The 22,997-nt window shown below is 40.9% G+C and overlaps 1 protein-coding gene and 1 long non-coding RNA gene across 4 annotated transcripts in view; one reads left to right on the top strand and one right to left on the bottom strand.

The window, feature by feature from the left end:
- LOC128829871 (uncharacterized) overlaps positions 1-16,180 on the top strand; it is a 32,410-nt gene extending 16,230 nt beyond the window's left edge. Inside the window, exons 2-3 of the long non-coding RNA XR_008443497.1 lie at positions 14,461-14,533; positions 16,084-16,180. This is a non-coding gene — a long non-coding RNA (uncharacterized LOC128829871). The remainder of the gene's footprint in view (positions 1-14,460; positions 14,534-16,083) is intronic.
- NBEA (neurobeachin) overlaps positions 1-22,997 on the bottom strand; it is an 817,568-nt gene that overhangs the window by 428,368 nt on the left and 366,203 nt on the right. For 2 of the 3 annotated variants that reach the window (XM_054015305.1, XM_054015303.1), the window contains exons 32-34: positions 19,743-19,897; positions 15,092-15,218; positions 6,182-6,309 (exon numbers count right to left, since the gene is read on the bottom strand). In XM_054015305.1, the coding sequence (XP_053871280.1) occupies positions 6,182-6,309; positions 15,092-15,218; positions 19,743-19,897 (410 nt within the window). The remainder of the gene's footprint in view (positions 1-6,181; positions 6,310-15,091; positions 15,219-19,742; positions 19,898-22,997) is intronic. The other variant, XM_054015304.1, reaches the window with a different exon arrangement.

Below are 22,997 nucleotides of genomic sequence, written 5' to 3' on the forward strand. Positions count from 1 at the left end.
CTGGGCCTTTCCGCTGCCGCCGCCACCACACAGCACAGAGACCGGGTCAGGCCCGGCTCTGCAGCTGCGCTGCCCCAGGAGCTCATAGTCCCGCTGGCCAGAGTATTGAGCCTGTGGCAGAGCAAGTGAGCTGAGGCTGCGGGGGAGAGGGGACAGCGGGGGAGGGGCTGGGGCTAGCCACCAGGGCCAGGAGTTCGGGCGCTGGGCAGGACGGTCCCGCGGGCCACAGGCCGCAGTTTGCTCACCTCTGGTGTATATACTTTTCTTTTCAATACAGACCATTTTAGAGTTATTCAAACCACTGTCACCTCAAGGCTAGACTATTGTAATGAACTTTATCTGGGTTGCATCTGGAGACCATCTGGAAACTGAAGACATCACACTATGTGTCTGCCCAACTGTTAAACAGAGCTTCACAATGAAAGCTCCGAATCCCTGACTTCTGTTATCTGGCTGTTTTGGGGTTGATTCTAAGCTGTTGGTTTTAAACTTTGTAACTCGTTGCATAAGGTGGCACTAGCCAACATGTCTGACAGGCCTGAATTTGTAAGTTGGGTGGCATTGATCTGGCTTGTGGTGTCAATTGTTCAATGTAATTGAATTTGACATAATCAATTAGTAGCACTAAAATAGTAGGCATACACGTCCCCGTGCAAGGTAGAGCTATCTCCAAGAATAGTTTTAACCTACATAGTGGTTTAAGAAATCAATGAATCACATCAAGATACAAACAGTAAGAAGTGCAAGACACTAGGAGAAAAAAGTTTATTGGGAAGAGAGACAAAAAGGGAAAAAGTACTACTTTACAAAGCATGCAGAAAATCAGTATATCAATTAACACCTCCTTCATCCCCAGTCAGCAACTACACAAAGTCCTTGTGACACCAGTGGCCTTACCAGCACATGTATGAACAACTAAACGTTGTGAGATCTCTGCTTGTCTCTGGCTCAGTCCTGACCACAGCAGCCAGTTCCTCATATCTCTTCTCAAAACGTAAACCACATTGTACTTATTATTTGAGCATGGACTGGAACTGTGCTTCAAGTTATTAACTGAGGGAAATCCTATGGTCTGTGTTAGACAGGTGGTCAGACCAGACCATCAGTGGTCCCTTCTGGTTTTATAATCTATAAATCTATAAATTTAAGACATATATGACAGCATGGTGTAGTATACAGGTTTTTATCATCCAGAGTTTGAGATTGCTGCATTAACCAAGAAACCATGAATGACTTATGCAGGTCTTCTCAAAAGGGTGCCAATAAAACTTTTATTGAACCACATCAGATATTATGCACATATCTCATACAGAAATTGTTTTGGAATTGGAAGTAGAACGGTGCAGGTCATGGAGGGAGAGAACAATTATAACTAATATTTTAGAAAGCTCTAACCATAACCTAAAGTAGCCTAATATTGTGAACTTATGGTTTAATATCTCATGATCTATCAGGGATAAAATGGATGCCATGTATCAATGAATAGGTATCAATGAATATGTACTGAACACTGTACTGTGACATTATTTGATGAGGTAAGGAACACACATTTATAGCACAGATTTTTTTTTTTTAAGCGGGAGAGTATAAGGGGAGAGTTTTTAATTTGAAAGTAGTGACTGAAGTTGCTCAAAGATTTGGAATGTTAGATGCTGTTTCAGCAGGTATATATTAATAAACAGAGTGCTAGGTAAAGTGGGTTATAAATGCACCCATGACTCTGTAATTTATTACATGGATTTCAACAACTGTGCAATTACAAATAAAACCCAGACACATAGAAGAGCCTAGATCCATCGGGGCTGAGGGCCAACATCTTCTATTGGCATCAATGATAACTGATGGTGTTCAGCACCTCACAGAATTAAGCTGTTGGTAGCTATGGTAGACGCTTTAGAACCATGCAAAAAATAAAACAAACAAAACAAACCAGGCATGCAGATTTTGAAAGACAGCAAGAACAGGAATTAAATATTTATGCTTCAAACTTGAGTAATTAAAAGGAAATATGTTTTACAACATACAATAAACAGATTTATGTTGATCAATTTGAAAAAGAGGCAGCAACTTCAAATGAGATGAAATGAAGTTTATTTACTACTTTGTAATCTTGTTATAATTAAAATCTTTAAACATATAAAACAATAGATCAAATTCTTACAAAGAGAACAGACAAGCTAATTGTCGTTTGCCAATAAAAGATTCAACTTACATTATCAAGACACTACACAAGAATTCTGTGCACTATCACCCTAGGAAGCATTCCATTGGTATACTCCACTCAATAGAGTCAGTGGAAATGCACTTAGAAGGGACAAGGGGATGATAATCTTTTTAATAAAGAAAAGCTAGGAAATTATTCTGAATAGAATTTTTTCCATTTATATAATTACTCTGATTGATCAATGCTTAGGTATCAAGATGATAAGCACTATATACATATCCAAGATAGACAAATTAACTCCTAAGCACATTTATTATATCTAACGCTACAATAAACAAGTAGTTTCTTTTTCCTTTATAAGTACCATTGAGTGTGCCTAAGACAGCTTGCTTGTCAAAAGCCATTATTTTTATTATCTTCATACCTTAAAGAGGAAATAGTACTCCTTGATCAACAACTATTAAGTAGACAAGAAATACCTTTTTGCATTGAGTGGAACATTTTCAAACATTGGTGCCTACAAACGAGGCACCCAAATAACTGGCCTTACTTCAACAGGAGTTATGAGTTCTAAGCATATGTGAAAATGAGGTTACTTATGTAGGTGTTAGCATATAATTTAGTTGCTTAACTCTGGATGTCCAATTTTGAAAATTTTGGACTGCCCAGGTAAAAACTCATCGCAAAAGGGAAATAAATGAACGATGTATAGATGTGAATATTATATGGATTAGATATGCAACATTAAGTTACAGGACATGATTAATTATCTTCCATTTGGTGAAAAGAATGATTATCCAATGTGGAAGAATTATTTTTGCTGCCATTCCATTAATACATACAGGTAACAGACACTCTTGGATTAAGAAACTTTTGTTCCATCTACTTTTCAGACCTTTCTAGTAAGTCTGAATAATTATCTATATCAACAGCAATTTCTTTCTGCTGAATATAATTGCATATTTTGATAAAAGCTTTGAAAATTAGAAGAGACCAGCCTTAAGTGCACTAGAGAAATAATAAGTAAATCAAACGGTGTAAGGGAAGGAGTTTAAAATGTAATGCAATAGGTCAAAAATGATATTCTCTTTGTTTTAATGAGATGAATATACTCCTGTTCAGCTAAGACACTACCAAGTGTAGATTCAAAATTTGGTCTCACGTAAAATTGTAAAAAACTTGTAGTAAAAGTTTACGGGGTTCTAAATATCTATTTATTAAAAACTCCACTCTTTTGTTATAAAAACACAAAAGCCTCAGAAGATAACAGCTTTTGTGTCGAACTATAAAACGTTTTGCTTTATTTCTTTACAGGCAAACAGCCAATAGATGAAACACAAAGCAACACATATTCTCTTTCCCAGAGCTTTGTTAATATCATTAATGATGCTGATGTACAATTGTGACAACCAAAATGTGAACCTTTATCTTACTGCAGAAAGATCTATCGCCATGAGATCACATTAAAAAACTGCTCTTTACTGCAACAAGGTATATGTAATGACAAGATAAAGTTGCACTTTGTGTGTGTTGTGAAGTATTATAGAGAAAATTCCCATGAGTGCTGCCACTGATTCAGTTGCATTGCTGGGAGTCTAACTGTGGTCAGGACTCCTGTGGCTTCTGACATTTAAATCTCTGTCACTTGCCAGAAGCTGCTGGAATTCATGCTGAGGCTCCCACCATTGCTGGCACCACTGCAGCTAAACCAGTGCTAGTACCTGTAGGAATTTGTCTTAAGAAAGGACCTAAATGAAACTAAGCCAAGCTGGTTTGCACTCTGTAAGAAAGAGTGAAACCAAACAATATCTGTCAAATATCTGCTATGAACTATGATTTTCGTTTTACTGATTTTAAGAGGTTAATTCAAATAACGTTGTAACCAAAGTTGCAAAGATGTGCCACCAGTAATTTCACTGAAATAAGGTATCTAAGACAGGAACCCAATGAAGCAGCTTAGAATCCCTGCAAATTACTGGGAAAATTCATGGCCAGTAGCTTTACATGTATTTAAGTCAAATCAATAGTTTCCTTTCACAATTGTAAAACTATGAGACAATAGAAAATATTGGAACCCATGTGGGGAATTATTGCATTCAAATGGCTTTCCTTGTGTTACAGAGTAACTAGACAAATGACCGCACTGCACCTTTCAGAGGGGAGAAGGTTGTCTGACTGGCCAAGGGAAAGGAAACAGTGTTCTAGGGCTGTGGGGGAGGGGGAAAAGTGAGAACTGCTGCAAAAGTAGGGAATGGGTCAGACTGGCGATGGTGACTCATCCTCTGGGACTAGAAGGGTTGAAAAGGGGTAAACCCAATCCAGAGAAGCCCTCTTCCACAGAGCAGGTGAGGCAGCACCCACCCCCTGCCCCCTTTAGGTGGCAAAGTACCAGGTTTGGTTAGGACCTGCTGGGCATTGCGCTAGTCGCCCCTTTATAGGGGGGCTGGGAAGAAATTTTTCCTTCACCACCAGATTGGTGGAGTTGGTGGGGTTTTCACCTTCCCCACCCTGGGTTCAGGGAGGCATTATTAATGTGAGGCATGAAGGGAGTTAAGCTATATGTTGCAACTCATTATGTAACTGTGGGGCAGATGTCCAGTGCAGAAACTCCATAGGGAAGTGTATAGTGACCAGATTAACGGCGTGGTAAAGGACTTAAAAAGAACTTAAAGAGTGTGTGTGTGTGTGTGTTCGGGGCTCCTATGAATGAATGGTATGGCAGGGAGCCAACTTCCCTTTCTTATAGTCCACCTTACTCCTCCTCTGAGGGAAGGGCAATGGTAAGGTCCCAGCAATGGGTTGGCTGGGGGACCTGGATAAAAAAAGAGGGGGGGGGAAGGGCTGACAGAAGCCCCCTGGATAGTTATTGAATGAATATGGGGTTACCTGCACTGTATAACTGTTATTTGCTGGGTAGTCCCAAATATCTAATAATAAAGTTGCAGCCTGATTGAAATCATATCAAGTGTTTCCTGTCCTTTTTTTGGCATAGCCGGACAACAAACATAAGGCCAATTGCCCAACAGCCAGAATCATCAGATTCAAATACATTGAGCATTAAGGATAGAAGAAGGGCATGTGGTAGCTGGCTCTGGGAAGTGGGGAAATTATGTATTAGTATTTGGGTGGTACGTGTGCAGGAGAGAAGGAGTTTGGCTGGAGAATTTGAACACAAATTTATGTTTTTCACAATAGCCCTTATGTAGATTGTTATATGTATAAACTTGCTGCTTTGCATGAATATCTTTGTTCATTGCAAACAGTAACTATTTGCATATTGTGAATAAAAATAGTGTAGGAAGTCTATTCATTTGTCGTCCCAACACTTTATGACCACTAGGAAATCAAGACAATATGTAAATATGAACTAAAAGCCTTTTAAAAGGTTCTGAGAATGTTCCATTCAAAAATAATTACACTTCAACCCTCCCCACCCCAGACCATATTGCAAAATATGTTAAATAAGGTAACAATTTGCCTATGGAAATCCATCTGTACACGATGGAGAGTAAGAAGGGTTACTTATCATGGAATCTTCCATTTCTATCTCCATACATTATCTATCTTAGCACACAGTCTCCTTCCTTTTTCTTCCCGGTTCAATTATTTTAATCTGCTCTCTCATTTTTCTAGTCTCTTAAAAATCAGACTGTGTGACTTACAGTACTCATAATATTTGAAAGTTAATATATAGAAATTAAAGTTAATTATGTTGTGTTTGTTTGGAAGCCAGGATGAACAGCTTGTGCATGTACCCAGGGTGCCACTTACAAAACAAATTAAGAAACTGGGAATAAAAGTAGTCAATTTTCATGAATCAACAGGCATTACTCAAATAGAAAATAAGTTACAGGAAATGAAACTATATCTACCTAAATTTCTTAATGCACCACTAAATAGTTATATAACTTCCTCTGAAAAGGAAAGATTAATTCACAACTCACATGCATATAGCATTTTATGCCTTATGCACAGAGTAATAGCCAAAATATTAGTAATTTAATAATGGTTCAGTACCTTCAATCAGCAATTCTTGTCCATGACTGCCCAACAGCGTACGGGACAAGAAAGGGGCGAAGTCTACAAAAATTTCACGCAGGAGTGGGGCCACTTTTTCTAAAGCTCTTTCAAGCTTTGCAGTGATGCTGTAGAAAAGAAAGCATGTGAATTGAAGGCAAATAAATATCAGCAATTAAATGATATCACATTATGTCTATTTACTAATTAAGGCTGTAAGTATCAGTGTGTCTTCTGATAATGGAATGACTGTGATTTGATTAACAATAGTGTTTAAAAAGCATTATTTAAGTTAGTAAAGAAATTATAACACTCGTGTCCAGCTCAGGAAAATGACTGTCTCACTAACTTAGCAGGACTTATAAATCAATACAAAATAGAAAGCATTTTATTCTCATTTTTAAGGGAGGATGAGAGAACCCCAGGCATCAAAATGCAAGTCCTCTTCATCTATCATCTCAACTAACGATGTATGTTTGTTGTGCTTAAAAAAACCCACAAAAACAAAAATAGACCCTGGTTTTACTACAAAAACTTTTAAGTACAGAAAATTCAATTAAAAGGTGAAAATACTACAGCATGGAAAAATATCCAACTTTTAAGTGTTCTCATTGTATGCAATTTTTTCCCAAATGAACTTTCACATCCATGAGGCAAGGACTCTCAATACTGAAATAGCCAAACTGGATGTGCCTGGTTTCACCAGAACTTAATTGTCCCCTTTATATCACCTTCCATAATGAAGAGTCTAATATAATTTGTCTTTGTTGTAATGTTTGTCCTGCTTTTGTATTATACAAGTGAACAGAGTATCAATAACTGAATTTTAAATATCTCTAAAATATGCACGAATGTGCACTGGCAGTTGCTCTGCAGCAGCAACTTTGCATTCTCAGTATTTCATAATTTTTCTCAACTTCAGAAGCATGAAGAGGAGAATTTTTAATGGTTAAGACCACCTCATACAAACATTCTTGCTTTCTTGATAAACTTTCAGACAACAAAGTCTAGCTTTGAGATGTTAGGCAAAATGGACCAAGTAATAGGGATGGGAGTCAGGAGACCTGGATTCTACTCATTGGCTTTGCCACTTATTAGCTGTGTAATCTTGGGTAAGTCATATCACCTCTCTGCACCTCAGTTTTCAGACTCTCCCTTTCTCTGGCTTGTCTATTTAGATGGTAAGCCTTCTGGAGCAGGGACTATTTCTCAATATCTGTTTGTACACAACCTACCATTGTGGGGGCTTCTAGGTGCTACCCTAATCTAAATATTAAGTAATAATCCTCTCTCTAGAGCAGTGGTTCCCAAACTGTGGAATGTGCCTTCATAGAAGGAACGTTTGGGGGGCACACAGCAGGGCCCAGGCCAGCCCCCACGGGGGGCAGTGAGGGAGCACCACCCAGCCCAGCTCTGCCCTCAGCCACAGCTCCACTCCATCCCCACCCAAGTTCTGCCGTCATTCCCTCTCCTCTCCCAGCCAGCTCTGTCTCTAGCCCCAGATCCCCGCCCCCCCATTACCCAGTTCTGTCCCCAGCTCCATCTTCAGAGCAAGCTCCTCTACTGAACCAACTTTGCAGTTATGGAGGGCATGGACAGAATCCATTACTGGTAAGGGGGGCACAACAGGAAAAGTTTGGGCACCACTGATCTAGAGTTCCAAGTTTATCAGATGCTATTAAATACTCAACATGTGCTATTCCATCGTGACTTGTAGTTATTGTAGTCCCTTGGGCTTCCCATGCATGTAACTCCCCTCCCAATCAGTGGCTTGACAAGCTACTTCCTTCTCCTCTTTCAAATCTGTACTAAAGATTCAAAGTATTTTGTGTTTCCCACAGCAGATGAATCATTAGTTTAAAAACAACAGGAAACTAGGTTTTCCCTCTTTTGGGCCTTTAGTAGTCTCTCTTTGGACTGCATGCCATTGGGGGCAAAAACCATCTTCTTTTTGCTTCTTTTACAGCACTGAGAACATTATTGTTCTTAATTATTTAAGTGCTGACATTTTAAGTAGGAAGAAACTAAAATTATTGATGATACCTGGAATGATGAATTCTGAGTTTTCAAAGGCATCCACTACATATAGAACAATATATAAATAAAGTTCATATGAAAGCCTTTAACTTATAATAAATAATATAAAACAGATGACGTTAATACAGATCAGAAGCTCTCTTCCAACAACTCAAAATCATTTTGATTCTTTTCTTGCAGTGCATTGCACTGCTGTTTGTACTAGCTGAAATTCAGATACTGGATTTGAAGAACTCTCCAGTTGCTGCTAGAAATAAGGAAACAAAAACAGAACAGTGCTGTAACAGAGTGCTGGCTTAAGAAGCACTGAACCAGCCCCTGTTAGCTCAGAACCTGCTAGCAGAGCTCCTATCAAGGAGAACTGGCTGAGAGGGCAGGGTGTGGCTTATTAAAGAAGCCTGAGAGCAATCACCTGGGAGCCTGCTGAGAGGAAGGCCTATAAAGCTAGCAGGAAGGAAGTAGGTGGGGAGGAACAGGAAAGTGAGGAGTGAAGGCCTGTTGCTCCCAGCTGCTGTAAGAGCAAGCTGTTCCCTAAGGGGCTACCTGACTGGTATTGAATTGTATATAGCTGTATATACGTGGTGGTGGGAAAAGACTGGGAAATAAAAGGGCACTGGTGTTTGAAAGAGTTGTCTCTGGCTAATTTGTACAGCTAGCCAGGAAGCGTTCGTCTATACGTGGCGGCTTGTCTGGGATCCACTGAAGCCAGCGAGCATGGTTGGTGGGCTGGCAACGGAAGAGATGCCGAAATGGCTCATAGAGCAGCAAAAACAAACCCAGCAAGCCCTGCAGACTTCCCAGCAGGCACACCAAGCAGAAAGACAGGCTGCTCTGGCCTGGCAGGCTGAGCTGCAGAAAAGCCTCCAGGACTTCATCCGGGAGCAAAGCAATGTCCATGGGCAGCTCCTGCAAAGGCTGGTGAGTCCTGGGGTAGGGGAGGGTTCCCGGCCGCCGGGCTGGGGACTCCGTAAAATGAGCCCGGTGGATGACCCGGACGCCTTCCTAGGAACTTTCGAGAGGATAGCCGCGGGGGCCGGATGGGACAGGACAACCTGGGCCCTCTGACTAGCCCCTTATTTGACTGGCGAGGCGCAAGCGGCCTATATGGCTTTGGGGGAAGAGGCTGCCCAGAACTATGAGGCAGTGAGAGCAGCCATTTTGAACTGAGTAGGCTTATCAGCGGAAAGGTACAGGCAGAAACTCCGGTTGGCCTGGTGGACGTCTGCTGTGTGACCACGGGCATTCACCCAGAGGTTAAGGGACTGGGCCACAGGCTGGTTGAGGCCTGACACACGTACAATGGAGGAGATAATGGACTCCTTGATATTGGAGCAGTTCTTGCAAAGCCTCCTGGAGACGGTGTGCACCTGGGTGAGGAGACACCAGCCAGGCACCGTTGAAGAGGCGGTCCGGGTAACTGAGGAGTGTATATAGAGGCTGAGGGACCCCAGGGGGAGGACCGGCAATGGAAAGACAGGGAACTGGGGCAGAAGCCCGTGGACTCCTTCCCCGGGAGAGGCAAGAAGAAAAAAGGGGAGCCCCGAGGAGCACCCGAGAGGCCTGCCCGCCTAACGTGCTGGTGGTGTGGGAAGCCGGGGCACGTTAAACAAGACTGCCTGGACATGGAATGTGGCTGGGCGGACTTTTGTGCTTGGACTGAATGGGCGGGACGGAAGCAGAGGCTGGGGGTGTCTACTGTGCCTGTGAAAGTGGGGCGGAGACCCCAAAACGGCTGTGGTCAATACCACCCCAAGTTGCACGCTGGTGCGAAAGGCGCTGGTTAAGTCACATTGGCTCACGCTGGGGGGAAGAATGACCCTCGCGTATGTACATGGGGACAGGAAGTCCTGCCTGGTAGCCCAGGTATCCCTAGAAATGAAGGGTTGCTTCGGGTGGAAGCGGGTAGGGGTCCTGGAGAAACTACCGTGTCCAGTAGCGTTAGGCCAGGACTGGGCCCCACTACCGGGCACGAAACAATGGGGTACCCCGAGGGGGGGGCGGGTGGACCCCCGGAGAATGAGGATCCCAGGGCGGGAGGATGGGCCCTGTCCTGAGAACCAAGACAAAACTCCTAGACAACGAAGTCCAGAGCGGGGAGACCCACGGGAAGCATATATGGGGGAGCTGGTCGGTCTGGACTCCACCAGAGAAGGAAGGGGTATGGGGGAACACCCCCTGATCCCGCTCTCTGCGGAAGAAGCCCCAGATGTACTGGGACGAAGAGGGAAACTGAGGCATGGAAGGTCCTGCCCGGCGCTGGGATGAATGTTGATTTCCCCCCCCTCCCCCCTTGGAGGGGCAGGAGAGCCCCGAGCCGCAAGGAGAGCCGGGGGAAACTGAGGAGCGGGAGGTCCCGCTAGAAGTTGAAAGAAACCCCGATCCCCGGTCAGACACACAGGGGGAGCTGGGGATAGGGGGCTTGCCACACTGCGATTGATGTGACAACCTGCGGGCGGAAGCAGAAATGGGGGCGGGGCCACCACTCCTGGAGAAATGCTCCTTCTGTGGGAGAGGGATGGAGAAACCATCTGGGGTGCTGGCTGGGAAGGACCCAGCTGGGAGCGGGAAGGGCTCCCCAAAAGAGCCTCCTTTGGGGGAATGGCGGAAGGGCTGAGGGGCCAAAGGGGGTTCAGGGGTGCCGTTCTTAAGGGGGAGGGTGTGTAACAGGGTGCTGGCTTAAGAGGCACTGAACCAGCCCCTGTTAACTCAGAACCTGCTAGCAGAGCTCCCATCAAGGGGAACTGGCTGGAGAGGGCAGGGTGTGGCTCATTAAAGAACCCTGAGAGTAATCACCTGGGAGCCTGCTGAGAGGAAGGCCTATAAAGCTAGCAGGAAGGAAGTAGGTGGGGAGGAACAGGAAAGTGAGGAGTGAAGGCCTGTTGCTCCCAGCTGCTGTAAGAGCAAGCTGTTCCCTAAGGGGCTACCTGACTGGTATTGAATTGTATATAGCTGTATATATGTGGTGGTGGGAAAAGACTGGGAAACAAAAGGGCACTGGTGTTTGAAAGAGTCGTCTCCGGGTAATTTATACAGCGAGCCAGGAAGCGCTTGTCTAGAAGTGCAAAACCCACCAATTTTTATTAATTTGTTTCACTGGAGATATGTTCACAACTCCTGAGTTTGGAGTTCACTTCACCTTGAACATGTCAAGTGAAATTTGAGTGTACCAAGCTGAGGTTTGCAAGTTTTGAAATGTATATGAACTCTTGTGATCTATCCACATAATAGGGGTGGGAGATTTTGTGGCCTGTTACTCAACATTGTTCTTGATGACTTTGAGAGATGCCTTGGATTCTTCATGTTTAACTGACTAGCAGACTCCTGCTATCTTCACTCCTCACAGGGGTTGTCTCCACAAAGATCCAAAATATATTTTCAAGGGAGTGTGTGACCTGCTGGCTGTTCCCTTACCCAAAGACACACATAGCAGTAAAGGGACAGGGGGACAGGCTATTCTGGTTCTCCAGCTGCCTGCAACAGCCACTTACCTATTCTGTAGAGAAGCTAGAATAGCTCAGAGTACAATGTGCAGTAATAAGGAAACCCCATGTAGGGAGTAAATATAATCCCCCTTCACTTCTGAAATAAGGGACTTTTAAGAGTGTTTTGCAATAACTTGATGCTGCTGTCTTTTCCACTCAATTTGCAGATGTTCAGGACAAATTGGAAATATTCTAATCCTTCAAGTATTTTTTTTCAATTTAGTCCAATTCAACAGTGGATCAAATTTAAAGTATTTGAATTGTCTGACATACACGTGAAAGACTCTGCATCACATTAAAAATACCCTGTACCATCCAGTTCTTCTCTTCTGAAGTTGTTCAGAACTAGAATGATGAGGGCCTCAAAAGTACATATATAGATATGATAGACAGGATCCCTGTTTGAATAAGTGGGTCAACTAATAAAGAGACTGTTCCTGCTCTCTCTGAAGTGAATAGGAGTTTGCCATTGACTTCAGCAGGAGCCAGAGTACACCCCAAATTGCTACCAGCAGGTAGAATAAGTAAACATTTGCCTGAAGTAGTACAGAAGACTGAGTACCCTATCCACGATCAAAAGTAACTGAAGCTTTCTCCCAATCACTGGTCTCCATTTCTAGCTATAGGTCATACAAAACTCTTCAGGACAGCATATTATAGAAAATGCACTAATTTCATGCATCAACAAAATAGTCTCAATAACCTGCATTCCATTGGCCACTTAAATAGATTTATAAGAATACAGATCCTCCCCTATGTAACATTACTAACCTGGAGTTGATGATAATAGGAAATGATAAAATATGGAGATTACATACTACTCCTTACATAGACAAGACATCTACAGCCCACAGTATATTGAATCACAAAATTAATACCTCTCTGGAGGCTTCCCAGTAACACTCTAGGAAGCTTTTAAAGTTTGAGAATTAATAATTTCTTATTTTGCAGACTGAAAGAAACACAACCCAGAAATATAGGGGAAAGTCTGGAAAAATTAGACTGGAAATGTATGTTTTTAAGATGGAATAAAGTAGATTGAAATGAAATGATTTCTTAAATGCAGGGAGTTGATACTTTTTTCCCCAAAGCAAAAAGTATGTCACCCTGGGGAGAGGTCTCGCTACTTTTAGTATGGTTGATTACACAGGAAGTATGTAATAAATTCATCTCCACAATTAATAATCAATTTTAATCATACAGTCACAAAGAGGGATTGAAGACGTTTTCTTTAAATTATCTAGAAGGTTATATAATCCAAAGGGGAAGACAGAAAAACAAACTAAACGACTAACTGGCAAAATGCCAGCTACACAAAGGTGACCTGTATTAAAGGTTTTACTAGATGGAAAAGTAACCAGGAAGAAAATTAGGTATGCAATTAGTTTACTTCAAACTGTACAACTGCCAGGCTTAGAAGGATTGCCTGTCGGATTTGATTAAACCTACCAAGAATGGCTATAGCAGCTTTTATTAAATATACTTTTATACAGAGTACTATATCTCAAGGGAAGCTAACCATCTGTCCTGGAATATCTCCTTTTGCAATATGCTTTGAGCTAAATAAAAATCCAGATTCTCAAGACCTATATGTTTCCTTAGAATTTTGGAGTCATTGTTATCTAAAATCTTACCTTTTTCAGTAAGGATTTATTATATGGCAGACCCACCAGTTTATATTTGGAGAAAGCAATGCTGTATTAAACGGTAGTCAAGAGAATCTACTTAATCTAAAAAGTGTGCAACTCACTAAAATGGAAAAATTTTTCAAACACACAATGACGACTGCAGTTGAGCATTTGCATTGTTTCTATAGCATCAAATTGCTTTGTTTCAATAATGTCAAAACACTTCATTTTGATAGGGAAAAATGTTTAATTTCAATGAGGCAAAATATAGACTATTAAATAAATATATACAATATTCAATAGACTATAACTACAGTATTAAATTGATATTTTAATATATCAAAGCTGAAACACTATGAATCAAAACAAAACATTTTGACATTGAAATGAAATATTCCATTATCACATGAAATGATCAATTCAAAATAATTTGTTTATCTTTTAACCGTGGAAAATTGACACATACCTGCAATAGGTTTCTATTATGATGAAACTGCATTTTCTGATGCAAAACTGTTGCATTGGAAATTTTTCAACCAGCTCTAATCAGAACATAACTGCTGGAACAGAGTTCTAGTTAAAAATAAAGTTCTAGGATATATTGTGGATCCAAAGTGTTCCTTAATACGCATTGCAACAGTATTGTTTCTAATGTGCTAGTGGAAAACATTGACTGTTGCACGGTTACAATGGTTTAAAAATAAACTCCTTAGAAGACCAGCTTTAATAATAAGATTTGACATAGTTTGGTGTCTGAGCACTTCAAAGACTGGTTTTATCCCTTCTATTATACAGTAAGTAATTTGTTTGTTCTGCAAAGGTTTCTATTTCTACTTGGCAATGTGGGCTCTTTTAGAAGTTTTGTATGGAATTTTCTTATTAACAATATTAAATGTTGTAAACTGTTAGGCAAATGTTGTAAGACATTGGTCAACACTTTTTAATAAAGTATTAGAGCCTGAAATTATTTTAAACAACTTATTTTAAAGCAACATTTTTTCAGTGATATGTAACACTAAAATGTTAGCACTTAAGGATATTATTTTGTATGACTGACTATATTAACTATAGTTTTTTTGGCAATCATATTAACAACATATCTTGACATGATTATATGTTCTATCCATCTTAGGTACTCATATAGTTGCCATCACTATTGTATCTGAGGACCTCACATACATCAGAGCTCATAACTTCTCTGTGAGGTAAGGAAGTATTATTATCCCCATTTCACAGATAGGGTGTCTGTGCCCAAGTTGCCTAACTGATTTGCTCAGGTTACAAAGGATATCTGAAAAGGCAGGAAATTGAATTCAGATCGCCCATAGCTGCAATCACTGAACCAGCCTTCCTCCCATTCTAACATATCAAGCTAATACCTTTATTGGTGTATAATACCAATTGGGATTTTGTTGTGGAAGTATAATTCTATTCTAGTCTGTGTAGGTGCTTATACTACACTCATCACCATAGTCTGAGGGCCTTCCACTAGTGCATTGTGCCATGTGACTAACATCACCACTTAAAACACTACTGCAGTGTTGTGATTAATTGTTAAGCTATATCTAGAAAATAATAAAATAAATACATAAAATTGAACTCACTTCAAGGCTAGCAGTCTATTTTAGGTATTTTAATAACTATTTTGCATCCTCCCAGGATATTTTATAAATTTCATTTTTGCATTATTTTGGTTATTGCCTGTGTGATTTTTGTGGTGCCATGAGAGAGACAACTGAAATAAAATTATAAAGTATGCACACCTCATGTTTTCAGCTGAATCCTCTGGCATTGGAGCAACAGTTTGTACAGCTGGAAGGTTTTTACTGGTAGCACCATTCACAAAGCTAGAGGAGGAAGAGGAAGAGGAAGATCCTGAATCCACTGCACCTGTCACCAAAAGAAATTTACATTTTATTTCACTTTGAAAAATACAAATTTTAAAGATTTTAAATACAATGGTGTTTCCTGTCATGGCAGTCTATTTTTAAATAAGTAATAAATCTTATCCATTAAAAAGAATTAAGAGCTTTAACATATAAATAACGGAATGATTTACTATGCTAATAAGGCTATACACTTTTGATATTGCTCTACATATTTACAGTTAAGTTATGTCTACTGCTAAATTAGACAGCCATATGTTACAAATTAGAATGTATTTTAACATAAAAATGAAGGGAAACCACAGATCAAAGTACACTAACATAAAATGAATCGGCCTGAAAATAGGTAAGGACTCAGTCACTGAAATATATATAATTTATAAAAAAGGTTCAAAAGAAAAATGTTCCTTCCTCCTAATTTCATTGCCTTTTAAATTATTTTTACAGATCAGTGATTAACTCTGCAAAGCTACATATTGAAAATTGCTATATAAAATATTAATATAATTCTCAAAAGCCCTTTTACAAACATTTAATAGCAGTTCTGGAGAAAAAGAAACAAAATAAAAACAAGTCTTACCTCTTGTTCTCAATGATCCTAAAAATAAATTCCACAGGCTAAAATATTTTCACACCATTGTATGAGACAAACCATCATCAGAATGATAAAACCATATTCATTATAAGTTTGTGTGGAGAATGAAAGAGTTATGTATATTTTCTTTCTTTTTTTTAAACAAGTATCACATACACCTAGGGTGACCAGATGTCCTGATATTAGGAGCTTTTTCTTATATAGGACCCTATTACATCCCCCCCTAGACCCCGTCCTGATTTTTTCACACTGGCTGTCTGGTCATCCTGTACAGGGCTTTGGAGCGGAGCCCGGAGCTGGAGTGCGGAGCAGTGGAGCTGCAGGTTTTTGCCTGGAACTGGAGCGGAGCCGGAGCACAGCTCCAAAGCCCTGATCCTATATGCACTTCAGTTTACCTCCTTGGTATTCTCTTGCCTGACTGCAAGGACATAACTCAAAAGAGGTTACATGGGAGGAAACTAAACAATGACAAAGGTAAGGTACACTCTGAGAGAATACCAGTGGTCCTTGAGGAAACAATGGGGACGCTATTAATTGGGGAACATCCCTACCTGACTTCAACCAGGCTGGAAAGGTTTACTTCATTCCAGACCTGAGTTTAGGATCAAAGGGGATATTAAAATCCTAAAAGATGTTGCCCTAAAAAAAGAAGGTGGGTTGTCAGAAGCTGTACAGGAAAGAGATGCTAACACAAACACAGAAACTGCAGTAAGCAGGCTCTCTCTCCCAACCCAGAGGTGAAGGTAACTGGGATGAAAAGAACTTACAAAAGCTATCAAGGAAACATTAAGGTTTAGATAAGGGAAAATAGGCATATAGGCCTTTATTGTTTTTACCCTTTGCTCTGCATGCTATATAACTTTGGATAAATAAAAAAATGCTTTGTTTTCAAGAAGCTGTTTTCGCTATAATTAGCCGCTGTCAGAGGCTCCCAGAGGAAAAGGGCTTGCAGATGTCAAACCCAGTTGGGCTTGTCCAGTTAAGACAGCTGGGAAACAGGATGGCTGTGCCCAGAGATCCAGTCTAAGAGTGGTAGGAGTGCCTGGGTATACCCAGAGAGGAGGCAAGGTACTGAAATCTGTCCCCAAAAGGGTGCAGTTGAGACATACTAATAGAGGTCTAAAATAGAAGCTTGTCCTGTGACAGCAGTGACAACAATGGGATGTTGACTGTGACATGATGATTTGGAATGTAACAGCTTGTTTTTGTATTTTGTTTTTTAAATAATTGTCCTAAAGACTTTAGTGCAGAATACTTTTCTAAGATGAAGTTATATCCATGTGACATTTGTGGCATATTGTAAAAACTACAAGAAATAGAGGATGTGGGGGGACATCTAGTGTCTCTAAATAACTGAATAGCATTTTTCGCATTTCAGTAAACTATTGCTTAGTTCATTTTACAATGTAGTATTTGTTTCACTGGCTTTTTACCAAGGGATTTTTAAACACCGCAGCAAGTATATAAACTGGACAGCATCTGGATACTTTGGGCAAACATGCCTTAAGAACAGACCATATAATTCATTATATTAATTATTGCAGGTATATGACAATCACCTGAACTGTAAATCCCACACTTCAGCTAATTCAATGACAAAAACAAAGCAACCCCCCCACAAAACCCCAAAGCAAACAAACAAAAAAAACCCATCATGACTTGACTCTCAATGTAAGCAATATGTTTATATTTTCAATGCATCAGATATATCCAACAGCTTCTGATTTGCAATTTATCATTGCCACATATACACCTTTTAAAACATGGAAATTAAGTTCTATCTTTTGGAAATGGAAGGAGGCAAAGAACAGCTTTTAAACTATTTGCTGAGATCAGAGAGTTAGAATAAATATTCATTCAGGTGAATTCAGGCATAAAAAGCTTTACACAAAGGAACAAGCCCAAAATGGCAATGAACTTCCTTACCCAAAGATCAGTTAAGAAGCTCAGTACATTTGTAGTTCTGAGGAATTAAATGGGTAAAATTTGCTGAAATACTTTCCAGTCAATACTTTCCCAAAAGTCTGCTATGATAAAAAGAATACACAGAAGGTGTAACTATGAAAAACTAACATTTACCCACAGTCAACCCACTGTGGCATCTGATACCACAGTATTTCCCTGTACTGTACTTAGAATCATTGTGCTTTCTTAATAGCAATCACTGTACAAAGAAGAGCTATTCGGTTGATTTAAGGTATGGAGTGGTTAAAGTTATGATGTGAAGATCTGAGACCTAAAATATCATTTGGAGAAAAAACTTCAATATAGGACTGTCTTATGGTATATGGATACCTAAAAAGGGGATTACAAACAGAACTTGAACTAAACAGAAACAGGTAAACAAATAGAAATGTTTACAAAAGTGTTAATTTAATTAATTGAATTTATAAAGCAGTTTTTTTCCTCAAAAGATTAATTAACATTTCTACTAGCAAAGTCCTGTTAGCAAGAGTTAAAGGTGACCTGCAAAGGAAAAAATGAGTGCATTTCCTATTTTATTTTATGAAGCAGAAAAAAGGCTGAGAAGATTTCAGCCCTCTTCCCCCTACAAAAGATTTTATTTTTCTCAACCCTTGACTGAAGTTGAGGAATATTATATCATTGAACTAACTCTCATCAATAACTTCCTCTCTCAATTCTATTTCATTGCTCAGACATCTGTGATGTCATAATCCTACCCAGTCTCCTGTCATCCAGCGGGGCAGGCAGGGTGCTTGCCCTGCTCCGCCCAGCTCCAGGAAGCTGCTGGCATCTCCCTCTGGCACCCAGGCCTATGGGCAACCTTGGGACCTTCGTGCGCTGTACCCACCCCAAGCGCTGTCTCCACAGCTCCCACTGGCCGGGAACCACAGCCAATGGGAGGTGCAGAGGCAGTGCCTGCAGGCAGGGGCAGTACATGGAGCCACCTGGCCGCGCCTCCGCCTAGGAGCTGGAGAGAAATATCGCCGCTCAGGTGAGCACTGCTTGGAGCCTGCACGCTGAATCCCCTCCCACATACCAACCTCCTGTCCCAGCCTGGAGCCCCCGCCTACACCCCAAACTGCTCATCCCTGGCCCCACTCCAGAGCCCACACCCCCAGCCGGAGCCCTGACCCCCTCTTGCAATCCAACCCCTTGGACCAAGCCCGGTAAAAATGAGAGAATGAGCGAGGGTGGGGGAGACTGAGCAACATAGTGAGGGGAGATGGAGTGTGGGGGGGCGTGGTCTCGGAGAAGAGGTGGGGCAGAGGCAAGGCCTCAGGGAAGGGGCGGGGAAGGGCAAGGGCGTTCAGTTTTCTGCAAACAGAAAGTTGGCAACCCTAAGTATAAAGAAACAAACAAGCCCCTACCTCTCTTTTTAAACCTTTATAGGTTATCTCTAAGGTGAAATTAAACTGTTACTTGAAGAATGATTCATGTTAACATTGGTGGGTATTCATTGAAAGGTCTTATGAAAGAAAACCATTGTGACTTTTATTCACAAATACTAATACATAGATTTGGGGTCAAGAAGGAATATATTCCCTCTTCCACTCTAGGGTATATTAGCAGCAACATAATAGGGTTTTTGCCTTCTTGGGGTGTTAAATAGGGAATATCTACTAGCATTAAGTGTATATATCCCCTACAAATATGCTATCACGGGAGACAGGAGGCGGCAATGGGGAAACTCACTCATTTCTGTTGTAATCCTCAATGCTTCTAAGACATTATTAGGACTATATATTCATCTGTATAAGGTTGAATAATTTCCTTAAACAATAATGGTGGGGATACACATACAGCGAGAGGAAATTATGTCCTTCTTAGAGGACAAAAAGATATAATTGAGCTTTCAAGGTTATTTTTAAAAAGGTATTATAATAATAATAATAGAAAGGAGACAACTGAAGAAAAAATACAACACACACAAAAAAAGATGAGGTTCACAAAAATATTTAAGGACGATACCTGTTGTATTAATCATACTTTTTGGTGTAGCTCCTGTAGCAGCAAATATGTTTGGTGTAGTACCCGGTGGCAGAACACCTCCAGCAGTGGCAGCTCCAACTGTGGTAACAGCTAGACTACCTGGAGGCGGTTTCTTTACAGGTACGACAACACTCCTGCAGAGAAAGAAATGGCAACTTAATACAGCACTACAAAGGAGTGACATGGGGGCTTGTTTTTGTTTTGTTTTTTTTAAACCACTTTTGATAAGAAATACACAAAGAATCATACAAATGTAGGGCTGGAAGGGTTCTTGAAAGGTCATCAAGTCCATGACCCTTGTGCTGAGGCAGGACAAGGTAAATTTAGATCCTCCCTGAGAGGTATTTGTCCAACCTGTTCTTAAAAGCCTCCAATGATGGGAATTCCAAAACTTCCCTGGGAGCCCTATTCCAGAGGTTAACTACCCTTATAGTTGGAAAGCTTTCCCTAACGAAGTAAATCTCCCTTGCTGCAGAATAAGACCATTACTACTACTTCTACATTCAGTACATGAGGAGAATGACTGATCAACAATTTAACAATTATAGAGGACAGGTCCTCTTTGAAGAGTTATCAGGTCTCTCCCCCGCTCAGCCTTCTTTTCTCAAGACTAAACATGCCCGGTTTTTTGTTAAACTTTCCTTCTAGGTCAGGTTTTTAAAAACCTTTTATCATTTTTGTTGCTCTCCTCTGGACTCTTTCCAATTTGTCCACATTTTTCCTAAAGTGTGGCATCCAGAATTGGAAACACTGCTTCAGCTGAGGCCTCACCAGTGCCGAATAGAGCGGAACAATTACGTCCCATGCTTTACATATGACTCTGCTGTTAATATACCCCAGAATGATATTAATCTTTCTTACAACAGCATCACATTGTTGACTTGTGTTCAATTTGTGATGCACTACAACCCCTAGATCTTCTAGTAATACCACCTAACCATTTTTTTCCCATTTTGTAGTTGTGCATTTGATTTTTCCTTCCTAAGTGAAGTACTTTACACTTGTCTTTATTGAATTTTATATTGTTGATTTTCAAACCAATTCTCCAATTTGTCAAGGTCATTTTAAATTCTAATTCTGGTCTTCAAAGTGATGGCAACCCTCCACCCCCATCTTGGTGTTAACTACACATTTTATAAACATTCTACACTCCGTTATTCAAGTACAAATGAAAATACTTGAATGGTACCAGACCCATGAGACCCCTCTAGATACACTCTCCCAGTTTGACAGCAAATCATTGATAACTACTCTTTGAGTACAGTTTTTCAATAAGTTGTGCACCTGCCTTATAGTAATTTCATCTAGAGTGCATTTCCCTAGTTTTCTTATGAGAATATCACATGGAACTGTGTTAAAAGCCTTACTAAAATCAAGATATCTCATGTTTACTGCTTCTCCCCTATGCATTAGGCCAGTAATTCTGTCAAAGAAGGAAATTAGGTTGGTTTGGCTTGATTTGTTCTTGACAAACCTACGCTGGCTATTCCTTATAACCCTTACTGTCCTTTAGGTGCTTACAAACTGATTGTTTAATAATTTGTTCCAGTATCTGTCCTAATATCCAAGTTAGGCTGACTGATCTGTAATTCCCCAGGCCCTTTTTGTTCACCTTTTTAAAGATAGGTACTATGTTAGCTCTTCTCCAGTCCTCTAGGACTTCATCCATTCCTCATAAGATAATTACAAATGGTTCCAACAGTGGCGTAGCCAGGATCTAAGAGCAGGGGGAGCAAACATAAAAAAAGCGTCCCCCTTGGCTCCTCCTCCGGCCGCGCTGTGCAGGCCGCCATGCTGCGACGCCCCCCCCCCCCCGCTCTGCCTCCTCCGGCCGCACCCACCGCTCCCTCATTGGCTGCCGGCCGTGCTGCAGGCCGCCCTGCTACGCTCCCCCTCGCTCCTCTGGCCGCACCGCCCCCTCCCCATGGCTCCTCCAGCCGCAGCTGGAGGCCGCGCTGCGGGCCGCCTTGCTGCACCCCCCCTCGTTCCTCCGGCTGTGGCTGCTGACCACGCTGCGCCCTCCCCCCCCGCTCTTCCTCCTCTGGCCATGCCCGCCGCCCCCCCCATTGGCTGCCGGCCACGCTCGCTCCTCCGGTCGTGCCGCCCCCTCCCCATGGCTCCTTCCCCTGCACCCCATTAGCTATGCTACTGGGTTCCTTAAGTACCTTAGGATGAATTTCATCAGGCCCCGATTACTTGAATACATCTAGCTTATCTAAATATTCTTTAACCTGTTCTTTCCCTATTTTGGTTTGTTCTCCCTTGTTGTTAATATTAATTGTTTTGAGTACATGGTCACCACTAACTTTTTTAATGAAGAGTGAAGCAAAATAGGCATAATTATACCTAAATATTTTCTTAACTTTTATGGCTATTGCAGTCTCATTGATTAAGCATGACATTGAGAGCTAGGAAGTTTCAAATTCTAATCCAGGTCCTGCCACTTTGTGGTCATGAGAATCTCAATTAATCTCTGTTTCAATTGCAACACCTGTAAAATGGAAATCTCTCCTCTTTCACAAGGATGTTGTGTGGTCTAATAATTGTCATTAGTGTCTTTATAGCACTTTGCATTTTCAAACTACTTTATAAGTGCAAATACTGCAATTATTGTGGCAATGCAGTACATACTGCTAGTGCACATCTGTACAATCTTAGATGAAGCTGAAATTGAATAGATGCCATTAGATGGTCTTATCAAAACCATCAAAATGATAGCTATTATAGACAATATCTGAATATAGGACCTGATTCTCCACTGCCTTGCACCTGATGCAGTCAGCTATCCCTATAAAAAACAGTGTAAATGGACCAGAGTTCTGCATTCACACTTGAGGTGGTGTTTTATATCCACTTTGCTCTCAACAGTGCCAAGGAGGAAACTGAAAACACAATGTGCAAGACTGTAAAGACTCAATTCCACAGTGTATATAATATACTTAATTTTATTAATTTAGAATTAAATTTAAAATTTATAGTTTAAAAAAAGCTTGTTGAAGTATTGAAACTTTATAAACTTTCAAAACAAGAACGTATAGACCACATACAAGCAGTGATTATTGTACTGATACAAGTACATATGCATCGCATCTGAAGACAGTAGTTGTCTTCATCCTATTTGTATCTAAACAAGCCTGATATATGCAGTTCAAAATTTAAAAAGGAAAATACCAAAGGGACACTTAAATAGTGCTCTTCTTAACAAGAGGTCTCTGTCTGGCAGATATGAAATCT

The sequence above is a fragment of the Malaclemys terrapin genome, chromosome 1 (genome assembly GCF_027887155.1).
Source record: "Malaclemys terrapin pileata isolate rMalTer1 chromosome 1, rMalTer1.hap1, whole genome shotgun sequence".
Lineage (NCBI taxonomy): Eukaryota > Metazoa > Chordata > Testudines > Emydidae > Malaclemys > Malaclemys terrapin.